The sequence below is a fragment of the Oncorhynchus keta genome, chromosome 34, assembly GCF_023373465.1.
Source record: "Oncorhynchus keta strain PuntledgeMale-10-30-2019 chromosome 34, Oket_V2, whole genome shotgun sequence".
Taxonomy (NCBI): Eukaryota; Metazoa; Chordata; class Actinopteri; order Salmoniformes; family Salmonidae; genus Oncorhynchus; species Oncorhynchus keta.
Genome location: NC_068454.1, coordinates 31,382,549 through 31,394,668, shown reverse-complemented (window position 1 = coordinate 31,394,668; position 12,120 = coordinate 31,382,549). Strand labels below are relative to the sequence as shown.

Here is a 12,120-nt window from a genome sequence, read left to right as displayed (position 1 = left end):
TGCAAACAATGATCAAATACCACTTAATTCTCTCTAACGACTTGACCAATTAGTGTTTTCAGAATACTAGACAGAATGCTAAAATCAAATGGCCTTAGCTATCATAAGTGGCTATCTAAGGAGGCAGGCAGGACAACATCATGTTTAGAATGAAACACCACTAAGAAGAAATAAGCATAACTCAGAACATATTGAATCTAAAGTTGAACACCACAGCATTAAGAAAATATTAAGAAATCAATATTTCATTACTCATTACAAGTAGTACAATTCCTAAGCATATATAATCATTTGTAAAGCATTCAAACATATTTAGAAACATTTATAATGGCCTCTTCATGTAAGTTAATATACATTCAAATACAGACTTCCAGTACAGTATAAAATGAATAATGCATCTCACATACAAATAAGCCCACACCTCTGTGAAAATATAGAAAATAATCTTAAACAACATTAAAGATCTGATGTCTTGCAAAATACTTTGTGACACAGTTATTTATGACAAAACATAAAAACCATCATTATCATTAACATGAGTTGAGTTATTACTTGATATCAGTTGAGTAATCGCTTCCATCAGAACTAAATAATATCATATGAATCCTCAACCATTATTGATCCTGCCACTGGTGGACTAAAATGTTTGATTCACTGTAAAAGTGTTTGCCAAATGTTAGAACATTTAAATGAGGCAATTGTAAGATAAATAACTTTTATTCTGGTCTCAACCAAATTAGAAATCAGTATTATATAACTTTAGTAATCAGTATTGAATGAATTATTGCATTAAATACAAATATACATGTGCATAGCCACATACTGTATATAGGTGATTCTCCAGAAGTGGTGCAAATCTTTGCTCACCGTTCTTGTGATCATTTTGTTTTTTTGCAGCAAGTTGAGGACATTTGGGCTTAGGCAGGGGGACACGCCTGGCACTGCAGGATTTGAGTCCCTGGCGGCGTAGTGTGTTACTGATGGTAGGCTTTGTTACTTTGGTCCCAGCTCTCTGCAGGTCATTCACTAGGTCCTCCAGATTCTGGGATTTTTGCTCACCGTTCTTGTGATCATTTTGATCACGGGGTGAGATCTTGTTATCAGTGGTCTTGTATGTCTTCCATTTCCTAATAATTGCTCCCACAGTTGATTTCTTCAAACCAAGCTGCTTACCTATTGCAGATTCAGTCTTCCCAGCCTGGTGCAGGTCTACAATTTTGTTTCTGGTGTCCTTTGACAGCTCTTTGGTCTTGGCGGAGTTTGGTGGAGTGTGACTGTGGAGTGTGACTGTGGAGTTTGGTGGAGTGTGATAGTGGAGTTTGGAGTGTGACTGTTGGAGGTTGTGGACAGGTGTCTTTTATACTGATAACAAGTTCAAACAGGTGCCATTAATACAGGTAACGAGTGGAGGACAGAGGAGCCTCTTAAAGAAGGAGTTACAGGTCTGTGAGAGCCAGAAATCCTGCTTGTTTGTAGGTGACCAAATACTTATTTTCCACCATAATTAGCAAATTCATTAATTAAAAATCCTACAATGTGATTTTCTGGATTTTTTTTTCTCATTTTGTCTGTCATAGTTGAAGTGTACCTTTGAAGAAAATTACAGGCCTCTCTCATCTTTTTAAGTGGGAGAACTTGCACAATTGGTGGCTGACTAAATACTTTTTTGCCCCACTGTATATATATTCATAATATGTAAATATTATTTTTGTTGTCTCTTGGTGTCTTTCCTATATATAACTCTTATTCTATTTTGTATTTATTTAATGTAATGTTATGTTGTTCATGTCTATTATAATTCAGTACTTTTGTCATGTATTTGTATGTTTTATGTGGACCCCAGAAAGAGTGCTGCATGTGCAGTAGCTAATGGGGATCCTAATAAATGAATAAACCAATAAACTCTACTCTACTACTACTCTACTGTACTGTGTTCTACTGTACTCTATTATACTGTACCCTACTCTTCTCTATTGTACTCTACTTTTGTGTACTCTACTTTTGTGTACTCTACTATACTGCACTGTACCCTACTCTACTGAACTCTACTGTGCTGTGCTCTACTATACAATACTCTACTGTACCTGAGTTTATTCTACTTGAGTTTCTTACAATTGAGGACCGGGCCCATGGACTCTTGATCTAGAACACTCACGACTACATAAATTCAGTCTTTAAATTGTCATGGTCTCAAATCACCGGGTCTTGCTCATAGGGACCAATGTCCGTGTATAAATCTTGGTCTTGGCTAGATATTACCATTTTCTTTGGTTGACAAACAATAGGCAACCCAATTTGAAGAAGACAATCTTTGGTCATTGGCTGGTAGCCTAGCGGTTAAGAGAGTTGGGCAAGAAACTGAAACGTCGCTGGTTCAAATCCCCAAGCTGATTTGGTGAAAAATCTGCCGATGTGCCCTTGAGCAAGGCACTTTACCCTAACTGCTTCTGTAAATTGCTCTGGATAAGAGTGTATGCTAAATTACTAAAATGTAAATATTTAATCACTCCCAACCCATACGAATTCTCACCCAGTTGATTACTTTTAAATAGTGGAAGCCCTCTATGGTAATGTTTATACTAAGACTATCTATCTAGAGTCCTTCATTTATCTCTATGACTGACATGACACAGAAACAATTTTCCCAAATAAAGATAGGTAAAGTGATAATTTAATCATCTAACAACACAATTGATAAGTTGCATAAGTAATACAATCAATCAACAAGTTTCAGATTCATACAGTCAACACTGAACATTTTACAGAGAACAATATAGATGATATTCCTCTATATTCAATTTAAAGGTTTTGAAAATCTAAATGATCATCCTGTGCACAGTTCTCCCTTTATTGCGACTATTTGACACTGTTTCGGTAGTAAACATGTGAGTGGGGTGGATTAGGAATTCAGGAAAATATTTTAAATTTGCAAAACAAACAAAGTGTGTGAATAGTATATACATGGACTATACAAAACTTCAAGAACATCTGCTCTTTCCATGACATAGACTAATCAGGTGGTCCAGGTAAAAGCTATGATCCCTTATTGATGTCACTTGTTAAATCCACTTCAATCAGTGTAGACATGGATTGAGACATGGATTGTGTGTGTACCATTCACAGGGTAAATTGGCAAGACAAAAGATTTAGGTGCCTTTGAACAGGGTATGGTAGTAGGTGCCAGGCGCATCGGTTTCTGGTAAGAACTGCAACTCTGCCTGGTTTTTCAGGTTCAACAGTTTCACATTTCTTTTAATCAAGAATGGTCCACCACCCAAAGAACATCCAACCAACTTGACACAAATGTGGGAAGCATTGGAGTCAACATGGGCCAGCATCCCTGTGAGGGTGGTGTGTACTCAATATTTGGAAGGTGTGGAGTACGATTGAGATTGCGTTCTCTGTGGATCTGTTGGGGCGGTATGCAAATTGGAGTGGGTCTAGGGTTTCCGGCATGATTGTGTTGATGTGAGCCATGACCAGCCTTTCAAAGCATTTCATGGCTAGCGACGTGAGTGCAACAGGGTGGTAATCATTTAGGCAGGTTACCTTCGCTTTCTTGGGCACAAGGACTATGATATCTGTTTGGAACATTTAGGTATTACAGACTCGGTCAGGGAGAGGTTGAAAATATCAGTGAAGACATTTGCCAGTTTTTCCGCACATGCTTTGAGTACACGAGGAGCATAAGGAGAGCAGTGCAGAATAAGGAGAGCAGAATCACACAGTCGTCCAGAACAGCTGGTTCTCTCATGCATGCTTCACTGTTGCTTGCCTTTAAGTGAGCATAAAAGGCATTTAGCTCGTCTGGTAGGCTCGCGTCACATGGCAGCTTGCGTCTGGGTTTCCCTTTGTAGTTTGTCATATTTTTCAAGCCCTGCCACTTCCGACGAGCGTCAGAGCCGGTGTAGTAGCATTCAATCTTAGTTCTGTATTGACGCTTTGCCTGTTTGATGGTTTGTCTGAGGGCATAGCAGGATTTCTTATAAGCGTCAGGATAAGTGTCCCGCTCCTTGAAAGTCCTGTAGCGTAGCATCCGCGACCACTTCCGTATTGAGCGAGTCAATGGTACCAAATGCTTGAGTTTTTGCTTGTAAGCAGGAATCAGGAGGATATAATTATGGTCTGATTTGCCAAATGGAGGGCAAGGGAGAGCTTTGTATGTGTGTGGAGTAAAGGTGGTCTAGAGGTTTTTCCTCTGGTTGCAGAGTAAAATGGATTTAAGTTTCCCTGCATTAAAGGCCGCTTCTGGATGAGCATTTTCTTGTTTGCTTATGGCCTTATACAACTCGTTGAGTGCATTCTTTGTACAAGCATTGGTTTATGGTGGTAAATAGACGACTACGAATAATATAGATGAGAACTCTCTCCGTAGATTGTGTGGTCTACAGCTTATCGTGAGATATTCTACCTCGGGCGAGCAATACCTCGAGACTTCTTTAATATTAGACATCGCGCTCCAGCAGTTATTGACAAATAGACACACACTCCGGCTCCTCGTCTTACCAGATGCTGTTGCTCTGTCCTGCCTATGCACAGAGATGCCAGCCAGCTCTATATTATCCGTGTCTTCGTTCAGCCATGTCTCAGTGAAACATAAGATATTACAGCGTTTAATGTCCTGTTGGTAGGATAGTCTTGATTGTAGATCGTCCAGTTTATTTTCAAATGATTGCACGTGATTGCACGTTGGGAAGTGGTGGTTTACCTACTCGTCTGGCAAGTCACCTTGCCCTCCCCTTTTCCTCCATCTTTTCTTCACGCTGATTATGGGGGATTTAGGCCTTGTCTTGACAATGCAGTACATCCTTCACATCGGACTCATTAAAGAAAACATCTTCGTCCAGTTCGAGGTGAGTAATCGCTGTTCTGATGTCCAGAAGCTCTTTTTGGTCATAAGAGACGGTAGTAGCAACATTATGTACACATGTTTTCATCAAATTGACTGTTGTAAGTCTGTGCATGATGACGTAGTGAGCCACCAATTGTGCAAGTTTTCCCACTCATTTTGTGGTTAAATTCCTATGAGCTGAATAAAAATCTGAGTTAAATGGGATTCCATCACAGGAGGTACCCTACTCTACACCTTAATTGGGGAGGACAGGCTCATGGTAATGGCTGGTGCGGTTTAAGTGAAATGGTATCAACATGGTTTCCATGTGTTTGATGCCATTCCATTCACTCCGTTCCAGCCATTTCTATGAGCCGTCCTCACCTCAGCAGTATCCACTGGTTTCCATCGCATTTTCAACTCTACTGATGATTTTGTCAGAAGAAATGTTGTGTTGTATGAATGTGCCCACTGTAGTCTTGGCATGTGCACTTTAGCCAACAGCTATATCCTTACTGTTTGGCCCTGTCCGGGGGTGTCCTCCAGTATTTATGCTGCAGTAGTTTATGTGTCGGGGGGCTTGGGTCAGTTTGTTATATCTGGAGTACTTCTCCTGTCCTATCCGGTGTCCTGTGTGAATTTAAATATGCTCTCTCTAATTCTCTCTTTCTCTTTTTCTTTCTCTCTCTCGGAGGACCTGAGCCCTAGGACCATGCCTCAGGACTACCTGACATCATGACTCCTTGTTGTCCCCAGTCCACCTGGCCGTGCTGCTGCTCCAGTTTCAACTGTTCTGCCTGTGATTATTATTATTTGACCATGCTGGTCATTTATGAACATTTGAACATCTTGGCCATGTTCTGCTATAATCTCCATCCTGCACAGCCAGAAGAGGACTGGCCACCCCTCATGGCCTGGTTCCTCTCTAGGTTTCTTCCTAGGTTTTGGCCTTTCTAGGGAGTTTTTCCTAGCCACCGTGCTTCTACACCTGCATTGCTTGCTGTTTGGGGTTTTAGGCTGGGTTTCTGTACAGCACTTTGAGATACCAGCTGATGTACGAAGGGCTGTATAAATACATTTGATTTGATTTGATTTGAACAGCTGGCAGATACAGTGAGGGTATAGCCTACATGATGAGAGCGAGATAATTTGTATTTGTCAAATGGCACCAGAATAAGAACCTTAATATTTATTGGAAAGAAGTATCAAGCTCATCACTGTGCACTTTCACCACCCTGTGAAGTTCGTCATCACTTATTTAATCTGTAGCCTAATAAACTGCATGCTTTCCTGAATCATAGCAGGAGGACCACACAACATGTCACTGCGTGACACCAAGTTTACTTCAATACGATGGTTATTATATCAATATTTCCACACGAAGGCGTTTCCACCGCTATTTCTTGCATCATTCATTTTACCAACACAAAAATATCCCACCTGGTCTAGCTTATTTTGTTTTGTCGACATTTGGAAAGTTTACCAGAAAATGTGCTGTTTACATCAGGCCTGTCGTGACAGTTTTTTATCCAACATGTACTTTACTGGCATAAAAAGGCTGGATGGAAACCTGGTTAGTGAACAATCATATATTCACATGCAAGCCTCACATAAACGCCAGCCCCTTTCAGACCTAATTCCATTTTTGGACTGAAGGAAATACATGCACTTGTGACTGGAAGGTGTAACTGTTGTCATTATAAATCAATCACCCATCAAAACTAATTCATATCTTAATTTCATTAAACTAACATTCTTCAATTTATTTATCTGTACACTATCCAGTGGATAAACTCAAATGATGACAAATGCAATTTACAGACAGGTTACACAACCTTTTCCTTTACTAAGGGAGAGAACAGCTTTGAATAACATTCTATAGTTGTATATTAAAATATTATTATTAGTAGTACATAAAATCATAATAAAAGTGCTGTTCAAACAAGACCATCCATGTATGCTCTACTAGATTAAGGACATCATAAACGCACTTCTTCTTTCACTATAACTTTAATATTGGTCTCTGTGTGTTCAACAGAGATGTGTTCTGAAAATCGACCTCATCTCAGTTCTCTACTGTACATCCTCGATTACTGGACCATACTGTATGCAAAGAACATTCTTACTGACAAGCGTACACAAAAGTGATGCTTATAATGAAACAGACAACACAGGTCATCACTGCCAGAAATGTATGGATGAAAACCATTGTTACACTTCATAGGCCCTGATCAGCGAAAGTGTCATACTGCTCAATCATCAGCTTTGGACAATTTGAATAACAACACATCATGGCCCCCTGGTTTTTGTATAAAATGACCGCACAATGATGGTAGAAGCACAAGCTGATCCACTGTCAACCACCAACCACCAACATGGGCAAGGTAATCTGATCCGACTCACAGTAGCTACATGTAGGCTACAGTTTTACAAAAGTGAAATGTACATCCTATATTCTGTAAATATAATAGTACAGTAACATTATTTAGTTATCTGTTATAAGAATCAGTTCTTATGGGAATTCAGTAATTCAACAATACCCAGTGTCTAAAAATGCAATTAGCTTATAGGCTTGATGATTTTTTGCCTTTTCAGGAATTGTTATACAGTATGTCTCTCTTTTCCTATAGATTATCTTCTACGAGGAGAGGAACTTCCAGGGCCGCAACTATGAGTGCATGAGCGACTGCCCTGACATGTCCCCCTACATGTCCCGCTGCCAGTCCTGCAGGGTTGAGAGCGGCTGCTTCATGGTGTATGAGCGCAACAACTTCATGGGCCAGCAGTTCTTCATGAGGAGGGGAGAGTACCCTGACATGCAGCGCATGATGAGCATGGGCATGATGTTCGACAACATCAGGTCCTGCAGAATGATTCCCATGGTAAGACACCTTATCTCATAGATGATACATTATAGTGTAATTTCCTATTTGAAGATATACAACATTCAAAGTACATAAGTGTCCTAAAATAATGTTGTTCTTTTTATTGCATTTCAGCACAGAGGATCCTTCAAGATGAGGATCTACGAGAGGGAGAACTTCGGAGGTCAGATGCACGAGATGATGGACGACTGTGACTCTATCCAGGAGCGTTACCGTATGTCTGACTGCCAGTCCTGCAACGTGATGGACGGCCACTGGCTGATGTACGAGCAGCCCCACTTCAGAGGAAGGATGATGTACATGAGGCCTGGAGAGTACAGGAACTTCAGGGAGATGAGCATGGGAATGGGAGGCATGAGTGGTGGCATGAGGTTCATGAGCATGAAGCGTATCAATGATATGTGCAATTAAATGTCTTTAATTGTTCATGGTAATAAAATAATTGAAGATCTTTCATAACTTAATTGTCTTTCTGATTTTGATACCAGTATTCATCTTAAGGCAAAATAAATTGGACACAATATTTAAAACATCACTGAAGCTTTGTAAATATTCCCACAATGATTACATGGGCATTGACATGTACATGTACAGTATAAGTATCTAGTAGGGTACACATGGTACAACATCTTCAAGCAAACCTTTTAAATTGTGCAAGCTGCCTCCAAGTTGCAGGTCATACCTGAATGCTTTTGTAAAGTTTATTAGTTATTGACTGTAGTTCATAGATCGTTTTTCAAATCAGTAAGAAATAGTTATAATAGAAGGGTTGAAATGATGTGTTTGTCATTTAACTGGTTGCCTGAGCTTACATGGCTGCACTAGTATTAATTTCAGTAGTAATCAATAACATTACAATCATATATAAACTCCCTATTTTGCAAGCACCAAGATAACAATCACGTCATTTCAAACATTTGGTTATAACTGTTTAGCTATTTATCTGATCTATAAACTAATAATTAACATGAACATAAATCCCTTTACCTTAATATACATTTTATTGGAACAACTGGAACATTATTTAATTAACTACATTACATATAATTATATATTTAAATATATATAAATACATTTTGAATATGTTAAAGCCTCGTGTTATGGAAAGGGAATGTAGAGGAGGAGACAGATACAGTGAGTAAGAGAGAGGGGAATGACCAAGATGGGGTTTGTAACCCCGTTGCCAGTGGGTATTGTCTACATAATGTCTCAACAGGAGGCCCACAACTGTGGATGTCTTCATATCAAACAAATAGCATAACATATTTATGGAATATGTTACCAAGGGATAGCGTGCATAAAGGTCCAAATCAATTTGGAAACCACAGGTCCATGTGCTAAACTCAAACTTTTTTGTAAATCATGCTTTGAGGTCAAATTAACATTATGCAACTCAATTACTAAAGCACTGTGGGCCCATATTAAATACGGAACATTTTGATGTATGTAAACTGTCAGTCAGACTCCGCAAAAGTGAAACTGAAACTCAACTCTATGGTTAAATGAAGGTATTAATTAGGAATGGTCAAGGTAAGGTTTGGGATAGGGTTAAAACAGAAAATAACTGGGATAAAAATGAGTGCCTAGCACTGGGACTTAACCTGTGATCCTTGAAGACGTAGCTCACAGTTTAAGCTCTTCTTCTAACTCCATCCACAACACCCTAGCAAGCAAAGAACCTACTAGATCGTAATATGCGCACATGTTTCGCCTAGTGGACTGTTTGAAATTGCAATGGAAATAATCGTAATCTGGAGCCTGCAGTTATGAACCCGGGATTGATATTCCATATGAGAATGGCCTGAGGTTCTGTTATTATTTCAGCCAAAGAAAATAGCAGAACACCAAATTCAACTTTGATTTGTTATCTATCTGCACAAATACAAATCCGTTTGATTAGTAAACTATACAGTAAACCAGTTGAGAACATATCCTCAAATGCCAAACACGTTTTCAAGTCTGTTTAGGATAATAAAAAGTGTTGGGCTGCTGATTGGCAAAAAAAAACAAATGTGAGATTAAGGTGTATTTATTTTTAATTTCAAAATGGGCATAGAGGTTGAAGACAAATAAGGGAAATGTGCTCAGAACACTTCTAGTTTTATGTGTGTGTGACTGACTGGGTACTATTCACTTCTAGTTTTATGTGTGGTTCATGATGATGAAGAACCAGATTTGAAGAGCAACATTCTAAAAAATAAAGTGTGGTATCTACATTTTTTATACAGTAAACAGAAACTACAGTAATTCAGTTTAGTTAATTGTTTTAACTGTTATGCTGTGCAGAATTGTGCTTGATTTTCCTTGAATGAGTAGGTATTCTCTCTGTCACTCACAGTGAGGTATTGTGAGATGCTGGTGAGTGTTGTGATTTTATGGTTTTACTTTAGTAGTAAAGTATTTTTGGTGTGTGAAGTAAGCCTTCTTACGTCTTCAGATAATGCCTTGAAAAACATTTAAAAAATAATTGGATGATGACTATGACCAGTTGTTTTCTCTCTACAGTATGAAACATAACTATTAAATGTCTCAATTCAACAAATTTGCTGAAACTTTGCAGGGTGTAAAGAATATAGTATGTTTTCATACTTATTGAGTGAACACTAGAGAAGACAATAATATGGCGGGTGGACCTAACTTTTATTAATTTCAATGTCAGGCTCAGTTTCATGTTGACAATGTATTGCCTCTCAGTTTGGGTGAGCAACAACACGTCTGATGGAGCCAATCTTGGAATTGATGGCTCCCCAGTCACTGTATCTCCTGTACTCGCCAGGCCTCAGGAGATACTGCCTGCCTCTGTAGTTGGGATGCTCATAGAAAAGCCAATACCCCTCCATAACATTGCAAGAGTTGATATCATTGTAATGGAATTGATCGTGGAGGGAGGGGCAGTCATCGGCAAACTCCAGCATCTGACCGCCAAAGTCAGAGCGCTCGTAGATTCTCATCTTGTGAGCTCCCTGATTCTGAGAACAAGGAGGAGAAGATGGGTACGTTCATTCAGCCACTTTACTATTAAGTTTAAAGTTTCATGTTTATTTGTCATGTGTATTACTACCTACATCAATGATAGGTTAACTTCTATACCAGGAAAGAGGAATATAGGCTCACTTGAGGGATCATCCTGCAGGATTTCACGCAATCATTAAAGCCCATCCAGCGCTGGTAGTCGGGATACTCGCCTCTTCTCAGGAAGTACTGGTAGCCCATGTAGTTTGGCCGCTCATAGACCATCCAGCTACCACTCTCCACTTGGATGGAGTTACAGTGGCTGAAATGGGTGTGCAGGTCGGCACAGTCGGTGTTGCACTCATAGGAGCGACCCTGGAAGTTCTTGTCCTCGTAGAAGATTATCTAAAAATACGAATGGAAGTAAACATGCATACAATGGAATGAACATTGAGTTTTGTGCCATGCAAAGGATGGAACAACTGAGTGTCTATCTCACAGCCAGGTGTTCATTGTTCTTTGTTCTGTCAGACAAACAATGAGCAAGAAGGTGTGACAGGACAAAAGATGCGCAGCGAAACAACAAGCCTTACCTTTCCCATTGTGTTAGGTAAATGGGATCACACTGCAACACTGACTAAGCGAGCCATGGTCCTTTTATATCCTATAGGAATAGAGACATTGTTATGTTAATCAATTGACTTTAGATGTCAGCCTTTTTGAAAATACAGCATGGCTGCCAAATTACAAACGATAGTTGTTTTTCTTTGTCAGCAGGGTGAATTGCCTTTTTGTTACGTACACAAAGGCTTCAATGGTGCTAATTAACTTATCATGTACTCTACACATGTTTATCAGTGGAAAACCAAAATCTGATAACTAAAAGAACTGATGACAGAATATTCTACCCAAAACTGATGACAGAATACCAAAATTCAAAATGTATTTATCAAGCATTTATTTGATCTTTAAAAGTAAGCTCTCATACATATACATTCATTGATTGTTATGAATCACCTTCACTGTGGTGAATATTAAATATGATCGGATGCGCACAAATATTACCATTATTGTTTGACATATACTACTTTCTGCATCGCTACCCTACTTATAAATATAATTCATGAACATTTCAAACACACAGCAAACTATAATAAAAGTATGATGGATAGTAAGAAAATGTGGGATTTGACTCCCCTTGCCTGGTGGTTTCAGTACTGTTTCAGTGGTCAGGTTTTGGAATACTTCCAGCCACACTTGTGCTCGTGCCACCTGTGGTCTCAGTTGACCCACAGCCAAGTGAGTGGCTGCTGGTGTGGACAACAACTCAGGTCATGTGATTGACTGTATTGAGTTTTACAATATACCACCCAGTGGCCAACAGGAGAGTGACCTTGAATATTTACAGTGGGACTCATTTTGACTGTAATGAATGGCTGCTTCCCGGTTGTG

The 12,120-nt window shown here is 39.3% G+C and overlaps 2 protein-coding genes across 2 annotated transcripts; one reads left to right on the top strand and one right to left on the bottom strand.

The window, feature by feature from the left end:
- The first annotated feature begins 7,129 nt into the window (after nucleotides 1–7,129).
- On the top strand, nucleotides 7,130–8,175 carry LOC118366936 (gamma-crystallin M1-like). The gene is made up of 3 exons (XM_035749800.2): nucleotides 7,130–7,215; nucleotides 7,462–7,713; nucleotides 7,831–8,175. Exons 1-3 carry the CDS (start codon nucleotides 7,207–7,209, stop codon nucleotides 8,125–8,127), a joined length of 558 nt encoding a protein of 185 aa, XP_035605693.1. The 5' UTR covers nucleotides 7,130–7,206; the 3' UTR covers nucleotides 8,128–8,175.
- A 2,162-nt stretch (nucleotides 8,176–10,337) lies between these two features.
- crygmxl1 (crystallin, gamma MX, like 1) lies at nucleotides 10,338–11,334 on the bottom strand. The gene is made up of 3 exons (XM_035749807.2): nucleotides 11,262–11,334; nucleotides 10,831–11,073; nucleotides 10,338–10,685 (listed from the first exon to the last, which is right to left on the bottom strand). The coding sequence occupies exons 1-3, from the start codon at nucleotides 11,268–11,270 to the stop codon at nucleotides 10,407–10,409; spliced, it is 531 nt and encodes a 176-aa protein (XP_035605700.1). The 5' UTR covers nucleotides 11,271–11,334; the 3' UTR covers nucleotides 10,338–10,406.
- Nucleotides 11,335–12,120: the final 786 nt, after the last annotated feature.

Bases quoted from the DNA above. Each gene is read 5' to 3' on its own strand.
- LOC118366936 (XM_035749800.2), top strand. The intron at 7,714-7,830 runs GTAAGACACCTT...ATTGCATTTCAG, and splicing joins CCTGCAGAATGATTCCCATG to CACAGAGGATCCTTCAAGAT.
- crygmxl1 (XM_035749807.2), bottom strand. The intron at 10,686-10,830 runs GTGAGCCTATAT...CCTTGTTCTCAG, and splicing joins CCTGCAGGATGATCCCTCAA to AATCAGGGAGCTCACAAGAT.